The sequence below is a fragment of the Gekko japonicus genome, unplaced genomic scaffold (genome assembly GCF_001447785.1).
Source record: "Gekko japonicus isolate JY-2015 unplaced genomic scaffold, Gekko_japonicus_V1.1 scaffold1022, whole genome shotgun sequence".
Classification (NCBI taxonomy): Eukaryota; Metazoa; Chordata; class Lepidosauria; order Squamata; family Gekkonidae; genus Gekko; species Gekko japonicus.
The window spans coordinates 28,486-47,589 of NW_015177040.1; the positions used below are offsets into that span (position 1 = coordinate 28,486).

At 47.9% G+C, this 19,104-nt stretch overlaps 1 protein-coding gene across 1 annotated transcript in view; it reads right to left on the reverse strand.

The window, feature by feature from the left end:
- Window positions 1–19,104, reverse strand: part of ARL13A (ADP ribosylation factor like GTPase 13A) — a 33,753-nt gene that overhangs the window by 6,803 nt on the left and 7,846 nt on the right. The window contains exons 3-8 of the mRNA XM_015428030.1: window positions 17,158–17,228; window positions 15,737–15,977; window positions 12,895–13,000; window positions 11,260–11,465; window positions 9,198–9,291; window positions 5,104–5,320 (exon numbers count right to left, since the gene is read on the reverse strand). Of these exons, the coding sequence (XP_015283516.1) occupies window positions 5,104–5,320; window positions 9,198–9,291; window positions 11,260–11,465; window positions 12,895–13,000; window positions 15,737–15,977; window positions 17,158–17,228 (935 nt within the window). The remainder of the gene's footprint in view (window positions 1–5,103; window positions 5,321–9,197; window positions 9,292–11,259; window positions 11,466–12,894; window positions 13,001–15,736; window positions 15,978–17,157; window positions 17,229–19,104) is intronic.

Here is a 19,104-nt window from a genome sequence, read left to right on the forward strand (position 1 = left end):
GGAGGCAGGGGGCGGGGCGTCATCATGTGCCCCGCCCCCCGCACCTCACCTGGGGGAACTGCGATCCCCCGCGATCCCCCCCAAATCTACCTCTGGTTCCAACCCTTTTATCATTCAAGTTGCCCTTTTCTGCACTTTCCCCAAAGCTATAATATCCTTTTTAAGGTGTGGTGACCAGAACTGCACACAGTATTCCAAATGAGGTTGCACCATTGATTTATATAGGGGCGTTATGATATTGGCTGATCTGTTTTCAATACCCTTCCTAATAATCCCCAGCATAGCATTGGCCTTTTTTATTGCAATCACGCACTATCTCGACATTTTCAGTGAGTTATCTACTACAAGGACAGGGTGCCTGACGTTTGCAGCAGTAACTGGAGGCGATGGCATCCTATTAGGGTTATGGAGTGGGTGGAAGAGATAGCCAGAGTGGTGGATGTCTAATCAGGGTGGGAGAGACCAACTAGTGGGCAGGGCCCTTAAGACAGTGGTCAGGCAGAGCTGGGGGTAGCCAGAGATAGAAGTGGAGAGGGAGCTCAGTGAGTCTGAAAATGCCATAAAGTGCTGTTTACCCTGGGGGCTACTAGGTGTTCTGTGCAAGATGATAGGACATGGCGAGGCTGTGCTCTGCTCATTGGCACTGTAACAATTTCATGTTTATTTGTGTGTGTGTCTTTAAAAGTTTGGTTTATATTGCTGTGTGATGATGATCTAGAATGCTGGACTCAGGCAAGTGATATGATTGGTGAGTGACAGAGAGGGGGAGGGGTTTTGGAATGGATGCTGTGTGGATGATTTGAAAGTCTATCAGGAGTGACTGTTAGAGTGAGACAGTTAAACAGACAGTTGATGAGTCAGTCAGCAGAGAGTGCTGTGTAAAAGCAGTTGATAGGAGTTGGTCCTGAGATTTCTGTGAGAGAAGCAGAAGTCAGTTAAGTTCTGTCTCTGAGTTGAAGGAGACTCAGCCCTGTGTGTGAAAAGAGTGACATTTAAGTCTGTGTTATAGGAGAAAATTACAAGCTGAGAGTCTAGGAAAAAGTACAGTGAAAAGTGTTACAAAGTTGCCTATGAAATATCCCTGTCAGTGGAGAGAGGCTTGTGAGAGACACCAAGCCATGGTTCAAATCATTCCCAGTTCTGTTTACATTGTTTGCCCTCGTGTTGATGCTTTCTTTAAATAAATCCTATTTCCTTCAAGTATACCAGCTCAGCAAATAATCCTTCCTCAGACCACATAGACCTTCAAGAATGCCTAGACCCATGGTACACCTACCCAGTGATAGAAATATATATTATAGTAAGAGGTTGGAAAGCCTTAAAATTCCTGGTGGCAGCTGGATACCCAAAGAAAAATAAACTAAAAGGGACACTTTAAAGTAAAACCAGACCTCCCTAGTAAAGGGGTCGTCACAGGCACATATTACCCCTTGGTTTTATCTTTATGTTTTATGTTATTTTCTCTCTGTTATTTTGATTGTTTTGCTTATTTCATTCCAATTAGTCTGTCCTTAGTTGATTTTTATGTCTTATTGGTTGTGCTCTGTTGTTTGTTCGAATTAGCCTTGAGCTAATTAGCTGTTAAATTTTCTACGGTTTGCCCTTCTCTTTCCTCCCGTTTTGTTTGGTTTTACAGATCCCTTTTTATCTTTCTGCCTTCTGTTCTTGTTTTACAGGCGCAGTGTTCAGATTTCTCCTTCCTTCCCCCCTCCCCTCTCCCTCCTTTAGTTGGGTGGGGGAAGGAGAGGCTTTAAGGGGATTAGTGTAGGGCTTTCTTTTTGTTCCTGATTTGAAATAGTTGAGATTTTGTTTTGGCTTACTTTGCCTTGTTTTCTTTTGCTTTAACTGGTTTTAACTGTTGTTTTAATTGATCTTAACTGACAGCCTGTTTGAGGGATTCTAAGGCTTTTGGTTGATTGGCTGAGGGTAACGGTCTGCTTAGGTTGCTTAGACTGCTTAGGCTGTCTATACACCTTCTGAGCTGTTTTGGCTAGCTGGAGCCAGGGGTTTTGCCTGGCAGTCCTATGTTGGAGATAAATATAGGATAGCCAGGTCGTCTTCAGCCAGTGTGGGGGGATTTGGCGGGCATTCCGGGGATGGGCAGGGATGTCACGCGATGCAATGGTGTCACCTGGAAGTTACATCATCGCATTGGCGACACTCTGGTTTTTGGGCAAAACTCTATGGTAAATTTGCCCTCAAACCATAGAGTTTTGCCCAAAAACCATAGTGTCCTGTGTGACAACATCACTTCTAGGTGATGTCATTGTACTGGGGACGACACACAGTGATGTCCCAGTTTAGGGGCAGGGTTTCCTCCACCGGCAAGCTGGTCCACAGCCGGGGAGAAGGGGACTGGCAACCCTAGATAAGTATAAACTCTCCCACCGAAGGCAGTGGGAGCAAAACACAAAGACCTGCACACCTGCCGCACAGCTTAGGATACCAACTGGTATTATAAACTTTATTGCATTGGCTCAAAGCCTTAACAAATAACTAAGTCTATGTATTTCTTGGGTACTCTCTGAACCCCCAGCTTAGAAATCCATATCTCGGATAACAGGATGTGTGGCAGGGGGTTATGTCTTGAGGTTTGTGTACACGTCAGACACATGGTGGGGGAAGGGGGCTTAGTGAGGGGAACTCTACAGAAAGAATACTTCTTGTGCAAAAAGGAAGCACTTTGTTGGTCTTCCTCCTCCTTGGGTGTTTGTGCATTGTTAGAGCATATTGCTAACATTGCTCTGCTCCGAACTCTTACAGGCAGGGGTCATTTCCTGCAGGAGCGCACAGGAGAAGAGCTCCGGCAGTGAAGAGCCCAGGGGGCGGGCACATGCAACAAGCCCCACCCCCTGCTCCCAGCAGTCCTCAGTCAGAGCAAGAAGCAGCCAGGTAAGTTGCAGAGCTCCCCCTGGCCCCCCAGTCCAAAACAGTCCAGTGGCACCTTTAAGTCCAAGTTTTATTCAGGTACAAGCTCTCCCTCCTCTGCGAGGACAGATTTGCACGTTCCTCCCCCCCCCCCAATAGCTAGCAATCCAAAACAGTCCAGTGGAGCCTGAGCGGGGGGTGTTGCCTTCTGACACACTTCTGGTGATGTCAGGGTGTGTGGCACATGCAAATAAGTTATGCTAATGAGTTATGCTAATGAGCTCCTGCACCTCTTTTTCTACGAAAGGACCCCTGCTTACAGGTACTCTACCCTCGGGACACGGGCTCTGTCCTGGATCTTCCACTCCTCCAACTGGGATGCATGGACAATTCCTCCACAACAGCTGAACTCCAGCATCAAGTGGAGGGAGGAAATGCACAAGTACTGGAAGAGCAGCTGTATGGCGCTCCTTTCTCAAGTCTGTGGCTCACAAAACCTGCAGAGTGCTCGAGGGCACATGCTCTCCGCTGCAACTCCTGAACATTATTAATGCCTGTCCTTCTGTCTCACTGGACTCTTTCCAGGCAGCCGTCCAGCAGAACTAGAGGCAGAAAGAAGCCCCATTTACAGAGCTGTTCCAAGCACCCGCTAACCCTACAAAAGCCGGTAGTGTTCAGCATGTCAGAGAAACAACAAATAAGAGTTGGGCTGCCATGTCAGTATCTGTTACCATTCTGGCAATTAATAGTAGCTTTGTCTTGCCAATATAATCAAAGGAGACAGATTTGGTTAGCCGCTCATGGAAACTTTATGTGCAAACTTTCCACAGCATTTTGTATTTGCTGCAGAATTCTTGTAACAAGAAGTTTCCAGGGAGGGCAAAGGTGATTAGCAACTCTCTCTCTTCCCCTCTGTCCGTCTTCCTTCCTGTCCCCTCCTCACTGCAGACCTCATCCAATTAAACCGCTACAGCCTCCAAACAGATGCTAAAGCCACACTGCTGGGAATGGCCCAAACTGAGTCCAGTGTTTAATTGTTACATACAAGCTCTTTTGGATCAGACCAGTGGAAGCTCTAGGCCAGCATCCTGTTTCATTCAAGGGCCAACCAGTTGCCCTGAAGGGCCAACGAACAGGCTGCAGCCGCCAAGGCCTTCCCCAGATGGTGCTTCCTAACTCTGGAATTCAGGCCTTTGAGGCTGAAAGAGAGAGGGTTGTAGTCGAAAGCGTGATGAAAATGTTGACTCTGCGACAGTGGTGAAAAAGGCAAACTCCATGCTGGGTATTATGGATTGAAAATGCAATGCCAATATTGTAATGTCTTTGTATATAAGGCTATGGTGTGGCCGCATTTGGAATACCTGGGGCAAACCCCTGGTATCCGTATCTCAAAAAGGATATTGCCGAGCAGGCCAAAGGTACAGAAGAGGACAACCAACACAATTAAGGGCTTAGAGCACCTTTTCAGTTTAGAAAAAGGTGACATGGGAGGAACATGGCAGAGGTTTATAAACTTATGCGTGGGGTAGAAAAAGTGGATAGAGGGAGCTTTTTCTTCCTCTCCCACTGAGCCACCGAACGAGACTGACTGACAGACCAACACAATTAAGGGCTTAGAGCACCTTTTCAGTTTAGAAAAAGGTGACATGGGAGGAACATGGCAGAGGTTTATAAACTTATGCGTGGGGTAGAAAAAGTGGATAGAGGGAGCTTTTTCTTCCTCTCCCACTGAGCCACCGAAGGAGACTGACTGACAGACAAAAATACTTCTTTACTCAACAAGTAATTAAATTGCAGAATTCACTGCCAGTGGATGGCCAGTGATGGCCACAAACACAGATGGCTTTAAAAGGGAGCTAGGCAGATTCGTGAAGGGGAGGTCCATCAATGGCTAGTAGCCATGGTGACTAAAGGATACCTTCATATGTAGAGACAGCAGACTTTAAATCAGAAGGTACATCACGGGCAGGCCTTGGCAGCTGTGCTCCGTTTGCTGGCCCTTCACGGCAACTGGTTTGGATGCTGCCTGAAAAGTGATGCTGGACTAAGCTCTGGCTCAGCAGGGTTCTTCTTATGGTCCAATACTGCTGCCTTCACTTTTGGGAAAAGTTACGGCTCCCTACAAATGATTGTGGCACATATAGAAAAGACCTTGGAGTAAGAACCCTGTTTACCTCAAGTATCGCTGCTGCTCTACATGATTTTGAAGGCTTGTCAACATTCATTTATGTTTACCTGCTGGAGTTGATGTTTCCCGAATTCTGGGATTCTCTTGGGCAACCCGGTTGTTCTGGATGAGGCCACCGATGGCTCCGACTTTGCTTCCGCCTGCTGCCATTTTGCCTTTGTCGTCTTCAGCCAGTGTGCCGTCTGACTGCACCAAACCTTTCTTCTTCATTTTGAGCTTTACTTTCTTCTTTTTCTTCCTGGGGGCCGTTGTTCTTTCCTCTTTCTACACAAAAACCAAGGAAGGGCAAGCATATCTCCCTGAAAGCGGTTTCAGAAGCTTCCCGTCCAAAAGGTCTTCCTCATATCTGGTTCCTACAGTAATATCCCACAATACATCAGGTGGCCCTCTTGAGCTTCCTGTACTTTCAGCTGGTCATTGTCTCCTCCCCAGAAAAGATGACACATTTATTTACTTCACTTATACTTTGCCCCTTCTCCCCAATGGGGACCCAAAGTGGCTTACATCACTGTCCTCTCCTCCATTTTATCCTTAAATCAACCTCAGTGGAACAGGCTTCCTCGGCAGGTGGTGGGCTCTCCTTCTTTGGAGGTTTTCAAACAGAGGCTAGATGGCCATCTGACAGCCATGCTGATTCTGTGAACTCAGGCAGATCATGAGAGGGAGGGCAGGAAGGGTTGCATCAGTGCTTAGTTCTTGTGGCCCTTTCTTAGGCCCCGGGCACACGGGGGAAATTGACGCGGCCAAAGTGCGGCTTTTTAGAGCCGCACCAAAAGAGACACGAGGCGGCGGGATCAAACAGATCCCCTGAGCCGCCACGCAGTTGCTCCCTGGCACAATCAGATGCCACGGGGGAAGCCACGGAAGGGAGAGGGAGGCAGCCGGCTGCGCATGTGTGCGCATGCGCAGTTTGGCGGGAGCCTTGAATGCTCCTGAAGACAGGTGTGCCGGCGATCTCATGGCCGCGCTTGCTGTGGCGTTTCAGGTTGGTGCTACTATTTCCTAGAGGTTTTTTTAATGCACGTTTTCGGCCTGAAGGGACGGATCGGGGACGGGTGCGCACCGCTTCCCAGATGTTGTGGTGTGATCGCGCCCGTTTGCTGCGCCCCCGATCTGTCCCTCTTGCAGGCCAAAACCTCCCGTGTGACCGGGGCCTTACACACCCAGGGAAATGCTGATTGCTATTTTGGGGACAGGAAGCAAATTTTCTGAAGGCCAGTTTGGCCAGGGATCCTGGAATTTTTTTTTTGCCATCTTCTGGGCATGGAGTGGGGGTGACTGGGTGTGTGTTGGGGGGGAGTTATTTGTGAATTTCCTGCATTGTGCAGGGGGTTGGACTAGACGACCCTGGAGGTCCCTTCCAGCTCCACGATTCTTTGATTCTATGAACCCTGTGAGGTAAGTTAGGCCGAAAGTCTGTAACGGGTCCCAGGTCTCCCAGCAAGCTCCTCCCCATGGCAGGGTGGGAATTCAAACCTGGGTCTCCCAAACCCTAGTGCAGCCCTCTTAACCACAACATCACACATTGTCCTCATTACAGACAGTAGCGTATTCATTTATGTATTTAAATTTGTAGCCCACCCTTCCTTGCACTGCAGGGCTCAGGGTGGGTTACGACAATAGATATATACAATGAATTTAAAACAACTAAAACATGATCGATACAATATTAAAAACCGATAATATCAGATAATACAAGACGGCAGTCAGACACAAGTTAACAAGTGTTCCCGAAGAACCTTCGGCTTGCGCGCCCACAGATGAAACCAAATACTGGGCTTGGCAATGGGGAATGCAGCTCATCAGTAGTGGATGGACTCTGCGTGCATGAGGGGCCACATTGAAGTGCTGACATCTCTAATTAACTACTTTTCAGCAGTACAAGGCTGAGATTGTGTTTTTATTGTTTTGCATATCAGCCCCCTCCACAAAAGAGAAATTAGACTTGAATAGGAAGACAACATCAGTAGTATGAGGCAGGCAGCATATAGTTACGTAGGGTTGCCAGCTCTGGGTTGGGAAATATCTGGAGATTTGGGGGGTGGAGCCTAAGGAGGGCGGGGTTTGGAGAGGGGAAGGACTTCAACAGGGTATACTGCCATAGAGTCTACCTTCCAAACGGGTCATTTTCTCCAGGCGAACTGATCTCTGTCACCTGGAGATCAGTTGCAATAGAGGGAGATCTCCAGCCCCCACCTGGAGGTTGGCAACTGTAAGTTACAGTGGATTTTCCATTTTAAAACACTAAACTATACATGATTAGAACACTAAATCAGAAAATTTAACTATGCAATGATTAGAAGGCCACTCGTCTTCAGAGGTGAGTGGGTGGAAACAAGGCTTTTTCCGTGGGGACCTGCCTGGTGCCTACATCAATTAGGTACCATTTCTGTTTACCCAGGTTTTTAATCAAGGGATTTATTTATTCTAAGACATCTATTTATAATCTGTTTTTAGCCTCAGGAATATTTAAGACCCCTTTTAATCAGCTCCATGTTTTGTGTCGTTTTATGCTCTGCCTTTGTTTTTGAGCACAGGTGTTAATACCTTTCGTGGTGTTTTATGTTTTGTATTGTAAGCTGCCTCGGGGCATGTTCCTTCTGAATCAAGCAATCAATTAAGAAGATGTGTGTTGCAGAGGAAGTTGCTGGGTAGGAAAAATACCATTTGCACAGGAAAGGGTTCCATGTTCCACAGAACACGTCAGGCTTGGCCCAATGTTACCATCTTCTGGAACTCACTGGGTGCGTTCAGACAGGGCGTTTCAGCCGGCATAAACTGTACCGGTTGGAACCGTTGCAGTTTATGCCGGCTGAAATGCGATCACACTTACCTCCTGTCTGTGGAGCCCATCGCTGTATGCCCGTTCACACACAGCGGGCGTCGTTTTTTTTTTAAAAAAACCCTCAGTTTGTGCACAGAATGGTGATCTTCGTGCATGCGCAAAACACCCCGTCCAGAAAAGCATGCCCTGAAGAGAGGACTTACCTTTAAAGTTTAAAGAGCAAACTGGCCTCCCTGAGGTCCTGGACTCCTCTAAAATGTTAAACTAAGGACCTTTTCTTTTTTTAAAAAACAAACACCGGGGCGAAGCTTTGCCCAAGCGCATATCGCCGACCTAAAAAAAAAAAGGCGGGCGAAAATCGGAAGCCTCAGGCTTCCAAACGGAAGTGGCTCTACAACGGTGGAGAGCGATCAGACCGGGGGGTGGGGGGTAAAGCGATTACAACCGTTGCACTCAGGATACCACTACTTGGGGACCTAGTGGCAGAATACAACGGTTTAAAGCTCTTTGCAACAGTTAGGGACGGAAGGCAGATGTTTGCCGTGTGAACGCTGGTAAGTACACCGATACCAACCGGCACCTATAAATGCCCCGTCTGAACGCACCCACTGTCCCAAGATGTGGGGAGGGCCGGTAGCTAGGGTTGCTTCCACATGGTCATGATCCTCTGTGGAGCTCTCATGGCCACTGTGAATGCAGAGGCACACACAGCAGCAAGCGAGTCTTCACATGGCATTAAGTTACAGTGATACATCTGTGATGAGATGACATTTCCACCCTATATTTGCCATGTAGGAATCTTCTACTTTGCTTTGTGAGTGTTGAGTTTACACTTTGCAGATGCTCAGGAGGAGATAATCTCAAATCACCCATTTACATACTCTGTTCACAAGAGAGTTCATTTCCCTCCCCATTTTTCCTATTCCAAGCAGCAGACGGGGAGCAGTAAAGCAATCTGGAGGCTAATGAGGCATACAAAGAAAAGACCACCCTCTGGCCTGGTCATGTAATCAATGGACAAATGTCTGGCATTTCCCCATCCTAGCTCATTACCACAAGGCAGTTGATGGAAAGGAGACACACTGGCTTTCAGAAGGGCAACCATGCTTTAGAACTGGAAGGGAAACCATGCTTTGCCTCAGTCTTTGGAATCAAGTTCAGGGTAAGCAATGCTTCCGGGCACAGCTATTCTTATTCCCTTTCTCACTTCAAGTGACACTCCTGCTACTGGGCGCATGACATGAACAGAACAACCCATGAGACTCCCAGTGATCCCTGTTACTGGGATTTTGGCCCTGCAACTCACAACAGCTGCAACACCAGCAGGCAAGTGTTCTGCAAAAAGGAGCAGGTTACCTGTGGAAGGATGTTCTGGAAGTGCTTTGGTGGTTTGCTTGTCTCTGTCTTGGCATTTCCGTCTTGGGAGCTCTCCCTCTTGGCCGGTGGCTCCCTAAAGGATAGGAGGAAGATGTAAGAAATTACTTAAAACTGCAAGACATCGTATAAACTGGTTCTCCTCCTCCCACAGCCTTGGACTTGAGTTAGGCTAGCAACAGTGCTAACCTCAAGCTCTGCTGTACTGAGAGACAGTTTGGTGTACTGGTTAACAGCGGTGGACTCTAATCTGGAGAACCAGGTTTGATTCCCCACTTGAAGCTTGCTGGGTGAGCTTAGGCAAGTCACAGCACTCTCAGCCTAAAAAATAAGCATAGCTCGCCACCTAGTGGTGCCAAAGAGAGCTACAGCTTCGACAGCCAAACCATCTGTTCAGGGATCTCCTGGCTATTCCACACACAATGCCATATGATAATTAATTGATTTCTGGTGTCCTCTATGGTGCCTTGGGAATTATGGAGGCAAAATACCAATGTGGTGCAAGAATAGGTTCTGAAATGACTTCACTGAAAGGCACACAATATATCAATCGTGCTGGAGCTAAGCAGGCAGGGGTCTGGTGGTCCATACAGTTCTATGGGTTCCATGATGGAAGAAAGGCAGGAAACAAGTGTAATAATAAAACCTGTCCTCAAATCCCTACTCACTCGGGTAGCCTCTAGTCTAGGGCAACTCTTTCTCAGCCACAGTTGACCATATAAACTTTGCAGGAGTGTGAAGAATACAAGAACCATGACACACACACCCCATGCTGCAATGCAGTCATAAATCATTGTCAGGATGTTAGCTTCTTTCTAAGATTACCAGGCGGTGGCAACCAGTGGGAGCTTCGGGGGCGGAAACACGGGGGGACTCAGCAGCACGTGTGCTGTGATGTCACTTCCAGGGGGGAAAAACCCGGAAGTTACATAAGCCAGTTTGGTGTAGTGGTTAAGTGCGCGGACTCTAATCTAGGAGAACTGGGTTTGATTCCCCACTCCTCCACTTGCACCTGCTGGATGACCTTGGGCAAGCCATAATTCTGCCACAGCTGTTCTTGAAAAAAGAGCAGTTTCTGTCAGAGTTCTCTCAGCCCCACCTACCTCACAGGGTGTCTGTTGTGGGGGGGGGAAGGGAAAGGAGTTTGTAAGCCGCTCTGAGACACCTTTGGGTAGTGAAGGTAAAGGTAAAGGTTCCCTTGCTCGAAAGCCAGTCAAATCCGACTCTAGGGTTGCGGCGCTCATCTCCGTTTCAAAGCCGAAGAGCCAGTGCTGTCCAAAGACGTTTCTGTGGTCATGTGGCCGGCATGACTAAACACCAAGTCGCACGGAACGCTGTTACCTTCCCAGTGAAGTGGTACCTATTTATCTACTTGCAATTTCTTGCTTTCGAACTGCTAGGTTGGCAGGAGCTGGAACTATAGACGGGAGCTCACTCCGTCATGCGGCGCACTCAGGTCTCGAACTGCTGAACTACCAACCTTCCACAGCCTGCAGTTCAGCGTCTTAACCACTTGAGCCACCGCAGCAGGGTATAAATCCAATCTCTGCTCTTCTCCTCGTCTAAGAATAGCCACTGATTTCCTAGAGCTAACTTACATCACTTCTGTGCTCCCCCCGGAAATGACATCACACATACAATACCAATGTTTGTTTATTTTCTCCTGCCATTTGGAGCAGTGGTGGGCAACACAGGCTTCCAGCAGGAGGTCTCCCACCACGGTGGGAGGCCTGGCAGCCGTCCTATTTCCATCTCTGCCTAATTCCTCCTACTCAGCCAAGGTGCAGCCTTGGTTGTGGCCAATGCTCCCTCTAAGCTGTGGAGTCTTATGAGCAAAAATTCTACTTTTTGAGCTACTGGCATTGAAGTTATGAGCAAGCGATTTGGCTGCTGCATAAATTAGTTTGCTCTGGAGCCCTCCTTCCTGAGCTAAGACAAAAATGTGTGAGCTGGAGGCTAAAAAACTGTGAGCTAGCTCACACTAACTCAGCTTAGAGGGAACACTGGTTGTGGCCAACGATGCCATTCCAAAGTCAAGGAGAACCTGTCTTCTCGGGTCTTGCTCCGGGGTCTCCGTGCCTTCCGAGATACATCCCGCTCTGGTAACACTTGCAGTTCAAGGCCATCTTCCTGGATGCGGTCACACAGGGCCCCATAGTCCAGGGCAATGGAGTGCAAGAGCCAGTGAAGCCCTTGAACGATGGTCCAGCACTGGGTCTTGGGGAGCCTTTTGACGGCTGAACAGGGTTCCTGCAAAATGATACCAAAGACAGCTTAGATTGAAACCCGCAGGATCAAGACCCCCACCCCCCAAACCCCTTCAGGATCAGGGCAAAAAACCCCTGCAGGACCAAGACCCAGAGGACCGAGAAGCTGAATGGATTTCTCAAGGGCTATGAAAACTCAGCTCAGGCACTGATCTTCAAGCAGAAGGCCTTGATTTACAAGAGGAATGTCAGAAGAACCCGTGCTTCTGGCCCCTTTAGCTGGAATTCAAAAAGACAGGAAGAAAACAGGGAAATGAGAGTGTGAAGAAGAGAGCAGAAGAAAGCTAGATTGAGGGCCAAACTGCATACGATTACGAAGGTGGGGGATCAGCATTCAGACCCCCAGCTGTTAAGCTGCCGAAAGCAGTTGTGGATTGATCTAAATCAGGACTGTGGAAGAGTGAAGTCTTCCCTCCGAGCCATTCCCAAGATCAGTGGGGGACACAAAGCAGTTATAACATTGTTCTCCCCCTCCATTTGATCCTCACAACAAAATCCCTGAGAGGCAGACCAAGCAGAAGTGTGAGTGGTTGGCCCAGCGTCACCCAGCAAGCATCCATGGCAGAGTTAGGGTTGCCAGCCTCCAGGTGGGGCCAGGGGATCTCCCGCTTTTACAACTGATCCCCAGCCGAAAGAGATCAGCTCCCCTGGAGAAAATGGCTGCTTTGGAGGGTGGACTCCATGGCATTGTACTGTGCTGAGGCCCCTCCCCTCCCAAACCCCGCCCTCTCCTGGCTTCACCCCCAAAGTCTCCAGGTATTTTCCAACCCAGACTTGGCAACCCTAGGCAGAGTGGGGATTCGAACCTGAGTCTCTCAGACCCTAATCCAGCACTCTAACCACGGCTAATTTCACACACATTGGAGAATGTACTCGCAATGTGCTTTAGCAATCCTTTGAGGCTGAAGCTGCTTGAAAACAATTGCTAAAGTGCATTGAAGGTGCATTGTCCAACGTGTGTGAAATTAGCCCACTATACCTTGCTGGCTCTCCAATTCCATTCGGCATGGGGGTGGGGTGGGGGCAAACGTTAAAATGAAACAGGCAATCTGATTAGTGGCAGACAAGAAACACTGCCGTAAAGCCCCATGAGAATGACCGAGATGGATGGTGGGAGACTCACACTTTCTCCATGCCTTCGGGACAGCCAGTAAGGTCTTGGGGTTAGGGTGCTGAATCCCCACTCTGCCATGGGGAACTTGCTGCGTGAGCTTGGGCCGGTCATTCACTCTCTGCTTGATCTGCCTCTCTGGGTTTTTCTTGTGAGGATAAAAACAGAGGACCGGAGACCGACGGTGCAAACCATGTTGGGTCCGCACTGGGGAGAAAGGCGAGGTACAAAGGAAGTAAAGAAGAAGACCTTGGAGAGGCATTGCCAACATGAGCAGAGAGGGTTGGCGTCCCATGCTTACAATGCGACACGGCGACTTGCTTTCGTTCACGAGCTTCTCCAGAGACAGGCACTCGATGATCTCGCAGGGCAAGAGCGCATCCAGCTTGTCCTGTTTGTTGGCCAGCCTTGAAACATCCGCACAGAAATCAGAAAACAGAACAGCAAGGCCCCGTTAGCAAACCGCACAAACACTGCTGTCCATTCACCCTCCGGCCACGCAATATGGAGAAGGCAACAGACCTTCAAGGAGACCTGGCCTCCTGTATGCTCTCCCAGGGGTGCTTTAGATCAGGAAAGTGGTGCGGGGAGGGTGCAGCCCCTTCTCCCCCAATGCCAGGGTCTCGATTTGAAGAGGGCCCTGACGTGCTTGGGAACATAAGTTCCCTATCCTTCTGTGTGGCTGTGGGGAACATGAGTCGGGTGGGATGGGGGACAACCCCAACCTAGTTTGTGGAGTGGCATCTCATGCAGTTCACGTCTCAGTGCTTAGATCATCTTGCCAAGGCCTATCTTCAAGTACCAAGAGCAGGGTTCTCTCCAGGCCCGCAGCCGAGATGTTGTGGCTTTTGGGGGAATTTTTTTTTCTTGTCGGGCTGAAGTTCTCAGTGCAGAAAGAAAAGCCATTTAGCCAACAGAAAGCTGTTACGGAGATAGATCTCTAAACTGCAAGCTGTCAACCACTTTAGATGACAGTTCTCAGCTGTTAATCACTTCTGCTAGCAAGTCTGGTAACAACAATTCTGATAACAAACCGGCAAGGGGGGGGGATGACTTCTAGAGTCAAGAAAGTTAACATTTCGGCAGAAAAACTCTCTTAAAGGAGACCAGTGTCTTGACACAGAGTTAGAAGGGACCCTAGAGGTCACCTACTCTAACCCCCCTGCTCAGTGAGGGAATTAGTTAACTACAGCAGCCCACTCTGCTTACAGGAGCACAAACCTTTTAAAAAATGTTTTAAAATGATTGAAAAAAGCATTTACAGGAGAAACTATTGTGGGGCTGTGTCTTTAAGAAAGTGGGCAGACCCCCCAAAAGCTCCACCATAGCTACAGGCCTGGTTCTTTCTCTCTGTTAGAAGGGATCCCCTTCTTTGGAACCCCATGTCTAAAAATCAGTCCTCACTCCTGGCGTTCAGACCCGTAGTTAAACCCATTTGCTTGGTAAGAAATTCCAGAGGGACAGCTGTGCTACTCTATTGCAGCAAAAACAAACTGGAATCTTTCGGCCTCTTAAAGCCCCACACATTTTTACTGCAACATAAGCATTCACGGTCTGTGTCATCGAAGGAACAGGGCTCGTCCACGAATGCTTATCCTAAAATAAAATGTCAAAAGATTTTTCTCTTTGGTAAGTGTAGGAGGGCAGTGCTGACTGCGTGGCAAACCCGCACGAGGGCACTGGTCTCCTGGCTGTTCTCCTGAACAAATTGGGAACCTAGCTACTTGCACAAGGCGGATGCAATGTAGGAGCAATGTTGTCGGCTCTTGTGAGGCAGGCCCGAGAGTGGTAACGTTATTCCTGCATGGAGGACACGTCTGCTGATATGCTAAATTCATCATGTGAAGCTACCTTGGCAACAAGGATTTCACATTAAAACAATAATAAAAGGGATGACATGTAGGAAAGCAGTGCAGGAATCCCTTGGCTGGAGGTTGGGAGCTGAAATACTTATACGTCATGAGAGGCCGAGATGGAATCTGTTTACTGCTCACTACGCAGTTAGTAACCTTGAGAAAGGCAGATAACAGAGAGCTTGCCTGAGAGAACGAGAACACACACACACACACACACACACAAACATTCCTTAAGGATGCTCTAATGCTTGAAGAGGGGAAAAATGTGTATAAAATAAAAGCTTGAAGCCGAGAGGTTTCAGTCAGTTCCTGCAAGCTTCTGCAAGCTTGTCTCCTGTCGTCTTTGTATCGCCTGCACCCCACACCCTAACGAGCAGCACCACAGGTAAGAATTTTTGGATAGGTGTTTAATGCTGCTGACTTGTTAATATTGAGTTTAATTTTGGTGCTGCTTTTTTGGTGGTTTTAGGGATTTTTAATTTTTTTTTGACAAGATAATGTTTTACTGTCAGCTAGAAGCTTTATACACTCTGCTAAATAGTCAGTGGTAACCTCCAACAGATCAGAGATGGGTTTATCACGTATAGACTGATGGAGATCATGTGTCTTCATTACATTAATTCGTGACCTGATGATCAAACTGCGTGTTACATGGGATATCTACCATTCGAACCCCAAACATTTTTTTCTTAAATGTTAAAAAGCAACCAGGGGAATTCAGATCAGAGCTGTAGCGCAGAGCAGAAAGGGCTTAAGTATTCCCTTTTGCTGCACTGTTTCCCCGAGAGATATATAACAGAAAAAAGGAAGTATTTCTTCACCCAAAGAGTGATTAACACATGGAATTCACTGCCACAGGAGGTGGCGGCAGCTACAAGCATGGACAGCTTCAAGAGGGAATTAGATAAGCATATGGAGCAGAGGTCCACCAGTGGCTATTAGCCACAAGGTATAGATAGGAACTCTCAGTCTGGGGCAAGTGATGCTCTGTATCCTTGGTGCTTGGGGGGGAGGGGGCAACAGTGGGAGGGCTTCTAGTGTCCCGGCCCCACTGGTGGACCTCCTGATGACACCTGGCATTTTTGGCCACTGTGTGACAGAGTGTTGGACTGGATGGGCCATTGACCTGATCCAGCATTGGCTTCTCTTATGTTCTCATGTTCTTATCTTCTGAAAGAAGAGAATTCTCTGCTTTAGGCCTTTCTTCCTGATTTCTTCATTTATACCCATATGTTCATCCAGAGAAGACACAAAAAGAAACTAGGATGCAAACAGAATGGGGCTCACAGTAGCAGAGGCTTTCCTGCAACTTTGGGGTACCCCAAGACACGGGTAAGGGTCCTCTTGAGTTCATCCATCTGTTCCACGTCACCAGAGTCCAGCACAAAGATTATCCCGTGAGCTTTGCCGTAGTGGTTCCTCCAGGTTCGCTGCCCCCCAGCCGGGTCGATGAAGGATACCTCAAACCTGTCCACTCTGAGGTCTGTCTGGTTTGGCTTCGTGGTGGGGAGAACTTCACAGGAGAGTACTACACAGAGAAGACAGAAAAGCAGACCCAAGCCAATCATCAGTCCCACCTGCACAGACGGGGTTATACATCAGGACTATACATCAGGAGCTTCCCCCTAATTTTTGTTGGTTTGTAGCAAAGAGCATTGTAAAGCTTATGCTTCATAAGCTATGCCTGGTATGTCAGATTTAAATGGCTGATCAATCTGGATTCCAAAACTAATTCTGTGGTGGCTCCACATAAGCAGAAGTCTCTCCCTAGGAAGAATTAACCTTGCCTCCTCCTTGCTGACTTCTGGATGCCAGCTTCAGACTATTCTCTTCCAGGGGAATTCCAGCATCAATAGCATTTTCCAAACGTGGTTATTCTGCCAGCTTGCAATTACTTTTTTAATTGGATATTTTTATATGAAACTGGGTGCATTTGGTATAGTTTAGTGTAGTAGTTAGGAGTGCGAACTCCAATCTGAGAGAACCAGGTTTGATTCCCTACATCTCCACATGCAGCTGCTGGTGTAACCGTGGGTCAGTTACAAATTCTTTTACAGCTGTTCCCTCACAAGCAGTTCTCGAAATTGCTCTGTGAGCCTCACCTACCTCACAGAGTGTCTGTTGTGGGGCGGGGAAGGGAAAAGAGATTGTAAACTGCTCTGAGACTCCGTTGAGTAGTGAAGGGTGTGGGATAAACCCAATCTCTTCTCTCTCTCTTCTTTGCACTGTACCGCTGCTGTTAGCTGTGGGTGCAGCCAACTAGCAGAGTACCTGCCTTGCATGCAGTCTAAGGTTCAGTTCCCAGCATCTCCAGTGAAAGAATCAGGTAGCAGGTAACAGGAAAGACCTCTGCCTGAGACCTTGGAGAACTGCTTCCAGTCAGAGTAGACAAGGCTGACCTTGAGAGACCAAGGGTATGGCTTAGTATGTGGACTCTTCATGTGCTTGAACACAGAACAGAAAGGCAGCCTAGAAATTTATGTCTGCTCAGTTACTCACCTCTCTGGATTTCTCTGACTACAGAAGTTTTTCCTGCTCCGTCTAGGCCGAGGACAAGGAGAGTCACTTTTCTGGCGAGGAAGAAGGAGAAGAAGTAGACAAGACTGACCTTGAGAGACCGAGGGTCTGGCTTAGTATGTGGACTCTTCATGTGCTTGAACACAGAACAGAAAGGCAGCCTAGAAATTTATGTCTGTTCAGTTACTCACCTCTCTGGATTTCTCTGACTACGGAAGTTTTTCCTGCTCCGTCTAGGCCGAGGACAAGGAGAGTCACTTTTCTGGCGAGGAAGAAGGAGAACATAACATTGTATTATGGTGCAATCTGGAGCTATCGTCTCTCCCCCCAACATAGCTTCTAACATTTCACAGACAAAAATGGAAGCACTTGGGAATAGGGCTATTACAAACAAAACCTATGTCCTGCCATTAAATGTCATTAAACATTGCTGAAGATTGTACTCACTATACACGGTGCTCATTGGCTGTGCAATTCCCTGTTCTCAGCCGCTTCCCCATTACGCTCCTACGTCACTGTGAATGAATGCAAAGGCATTCACTGTGGCAATATCATAGCCTCCAATTGGGTATATGCTCTGTGCTTTCCCTCCATCTCCCCACATTTCCCCTGCCATTTCGCTTCTCAGTTGTCACCAGAGGGTCTCTGGAGGCCTTTAAACAGAGGCTAAATGGCCATCTGACAGCAATGCTGATTCTGTGAACTTAGGTAGCTCATGAGAAGGGAGGGCAGGAAGGGTTGCCTCAGTCCTTAGTTCTCGTGGCCCTTTCTTACAAGCCCAGGGAAATGCTGATCACCACGTTGGGATCAGGAAGCAATTTTTCTCCAGGCCATTTTGGCCAGGGATCCTGGAGAGGTTTTTTTTTTGCCATCTTCTGGGCATGGAACAGGGGTCACTGGGGATTTGGGGGGAGGTTTTTGTGAATTTCCTGCCTTGTGCAGGGGGTTGGACTAGATGATCCTGGAGGTTCCTTCCAACTCTATGATTCTGTGAGGGCTTTTTTGTCAATTTAAAGGAAAAAATCCCTCGTAGGTATGTCTAATAGGTGCCGACTACTGTTTTTAAAAAAGCAGTAAAAAAGGGTGCCAGTGTGTGGGGGTTGATAGTGGGCACAAGGGGAAATGGAAAGAAAATAACAGATGGTAACATTATCTGAACTTACTGTAGTACTCACAGATGGGAGATGGTCTAAGCCCCATTTCGCTCTTGTGTGAAGCCTTTTTATTATTATTGGAATCAGGCACTACAGTTGGGCTTGAATGTATTTAATTAAAAGTAATTAACATGTGGGATTCACTGCAAATGTAAGACTGGATGGGCCATTGGCCTGATCCAACATGGCTTCTGAGAGCCAGTTTGGTGTAGTGGTTAAGTGTGCGGACTCTGATCTGGGAGAACCGGGTTTGATTCCCCACTCCTCCACTTGCACCTGCTGATGTGACCTTGGGTCAGTCACAAGCTCTGGCACAGCTGTCCTTGAAAAAGAGCAGTTTGTGGCAGAGTTCTCTCAGCCCCACCCACCTCACAGGGTGTCTGTTGTGGGGAGGGGGAGGGAAAGGAGTTTGTAAGCCGCTCTGAGACTCCAAGTGAAGGGCAGGGTATAAATCCAATCTCTTCTTCTTCTTCTTCTTATGTTCTAATTGCATTGGTGAACTAAGCAGATATGAAATTGTGTAGATAGCTGACATAATAATGTGCAGACACTATTATGTTGGACAGCGGCCTATTATGCATGGGTGTTTCCCCTCACTTTCACTGTGCATGTCCGTCAGTTTTTCTTTGTCGTTCTGCACTGATGTTCCTTTCTTCCTGTCCCTGAAGTGAAGGGGTTGTGCTTGCCTACCGCAGGTGAGGTGGTTCTGCCATGCTAAAGCCACAACTGGAGTGGCTCTGCCCCCCCCCCAGCAGCTTCCTGCTCCCTCCCTTGCACCAGTTGCTTGTGGGCCACATAACAGCTGTATAACGACCCCAGGGCTTTATGTCTGGCACCCCTGCTATAAGTATTCCATGTGCCGATTGGGGGTGGAGTTAATCATAGTGTGTAATGTGTGCACTGAAAAAGAAAGAAAGAAAGTGGACTCCCAGACATGCAAAGAAAGCCATGCACGCACTAGCTATCAAAATCTACCACCCCACA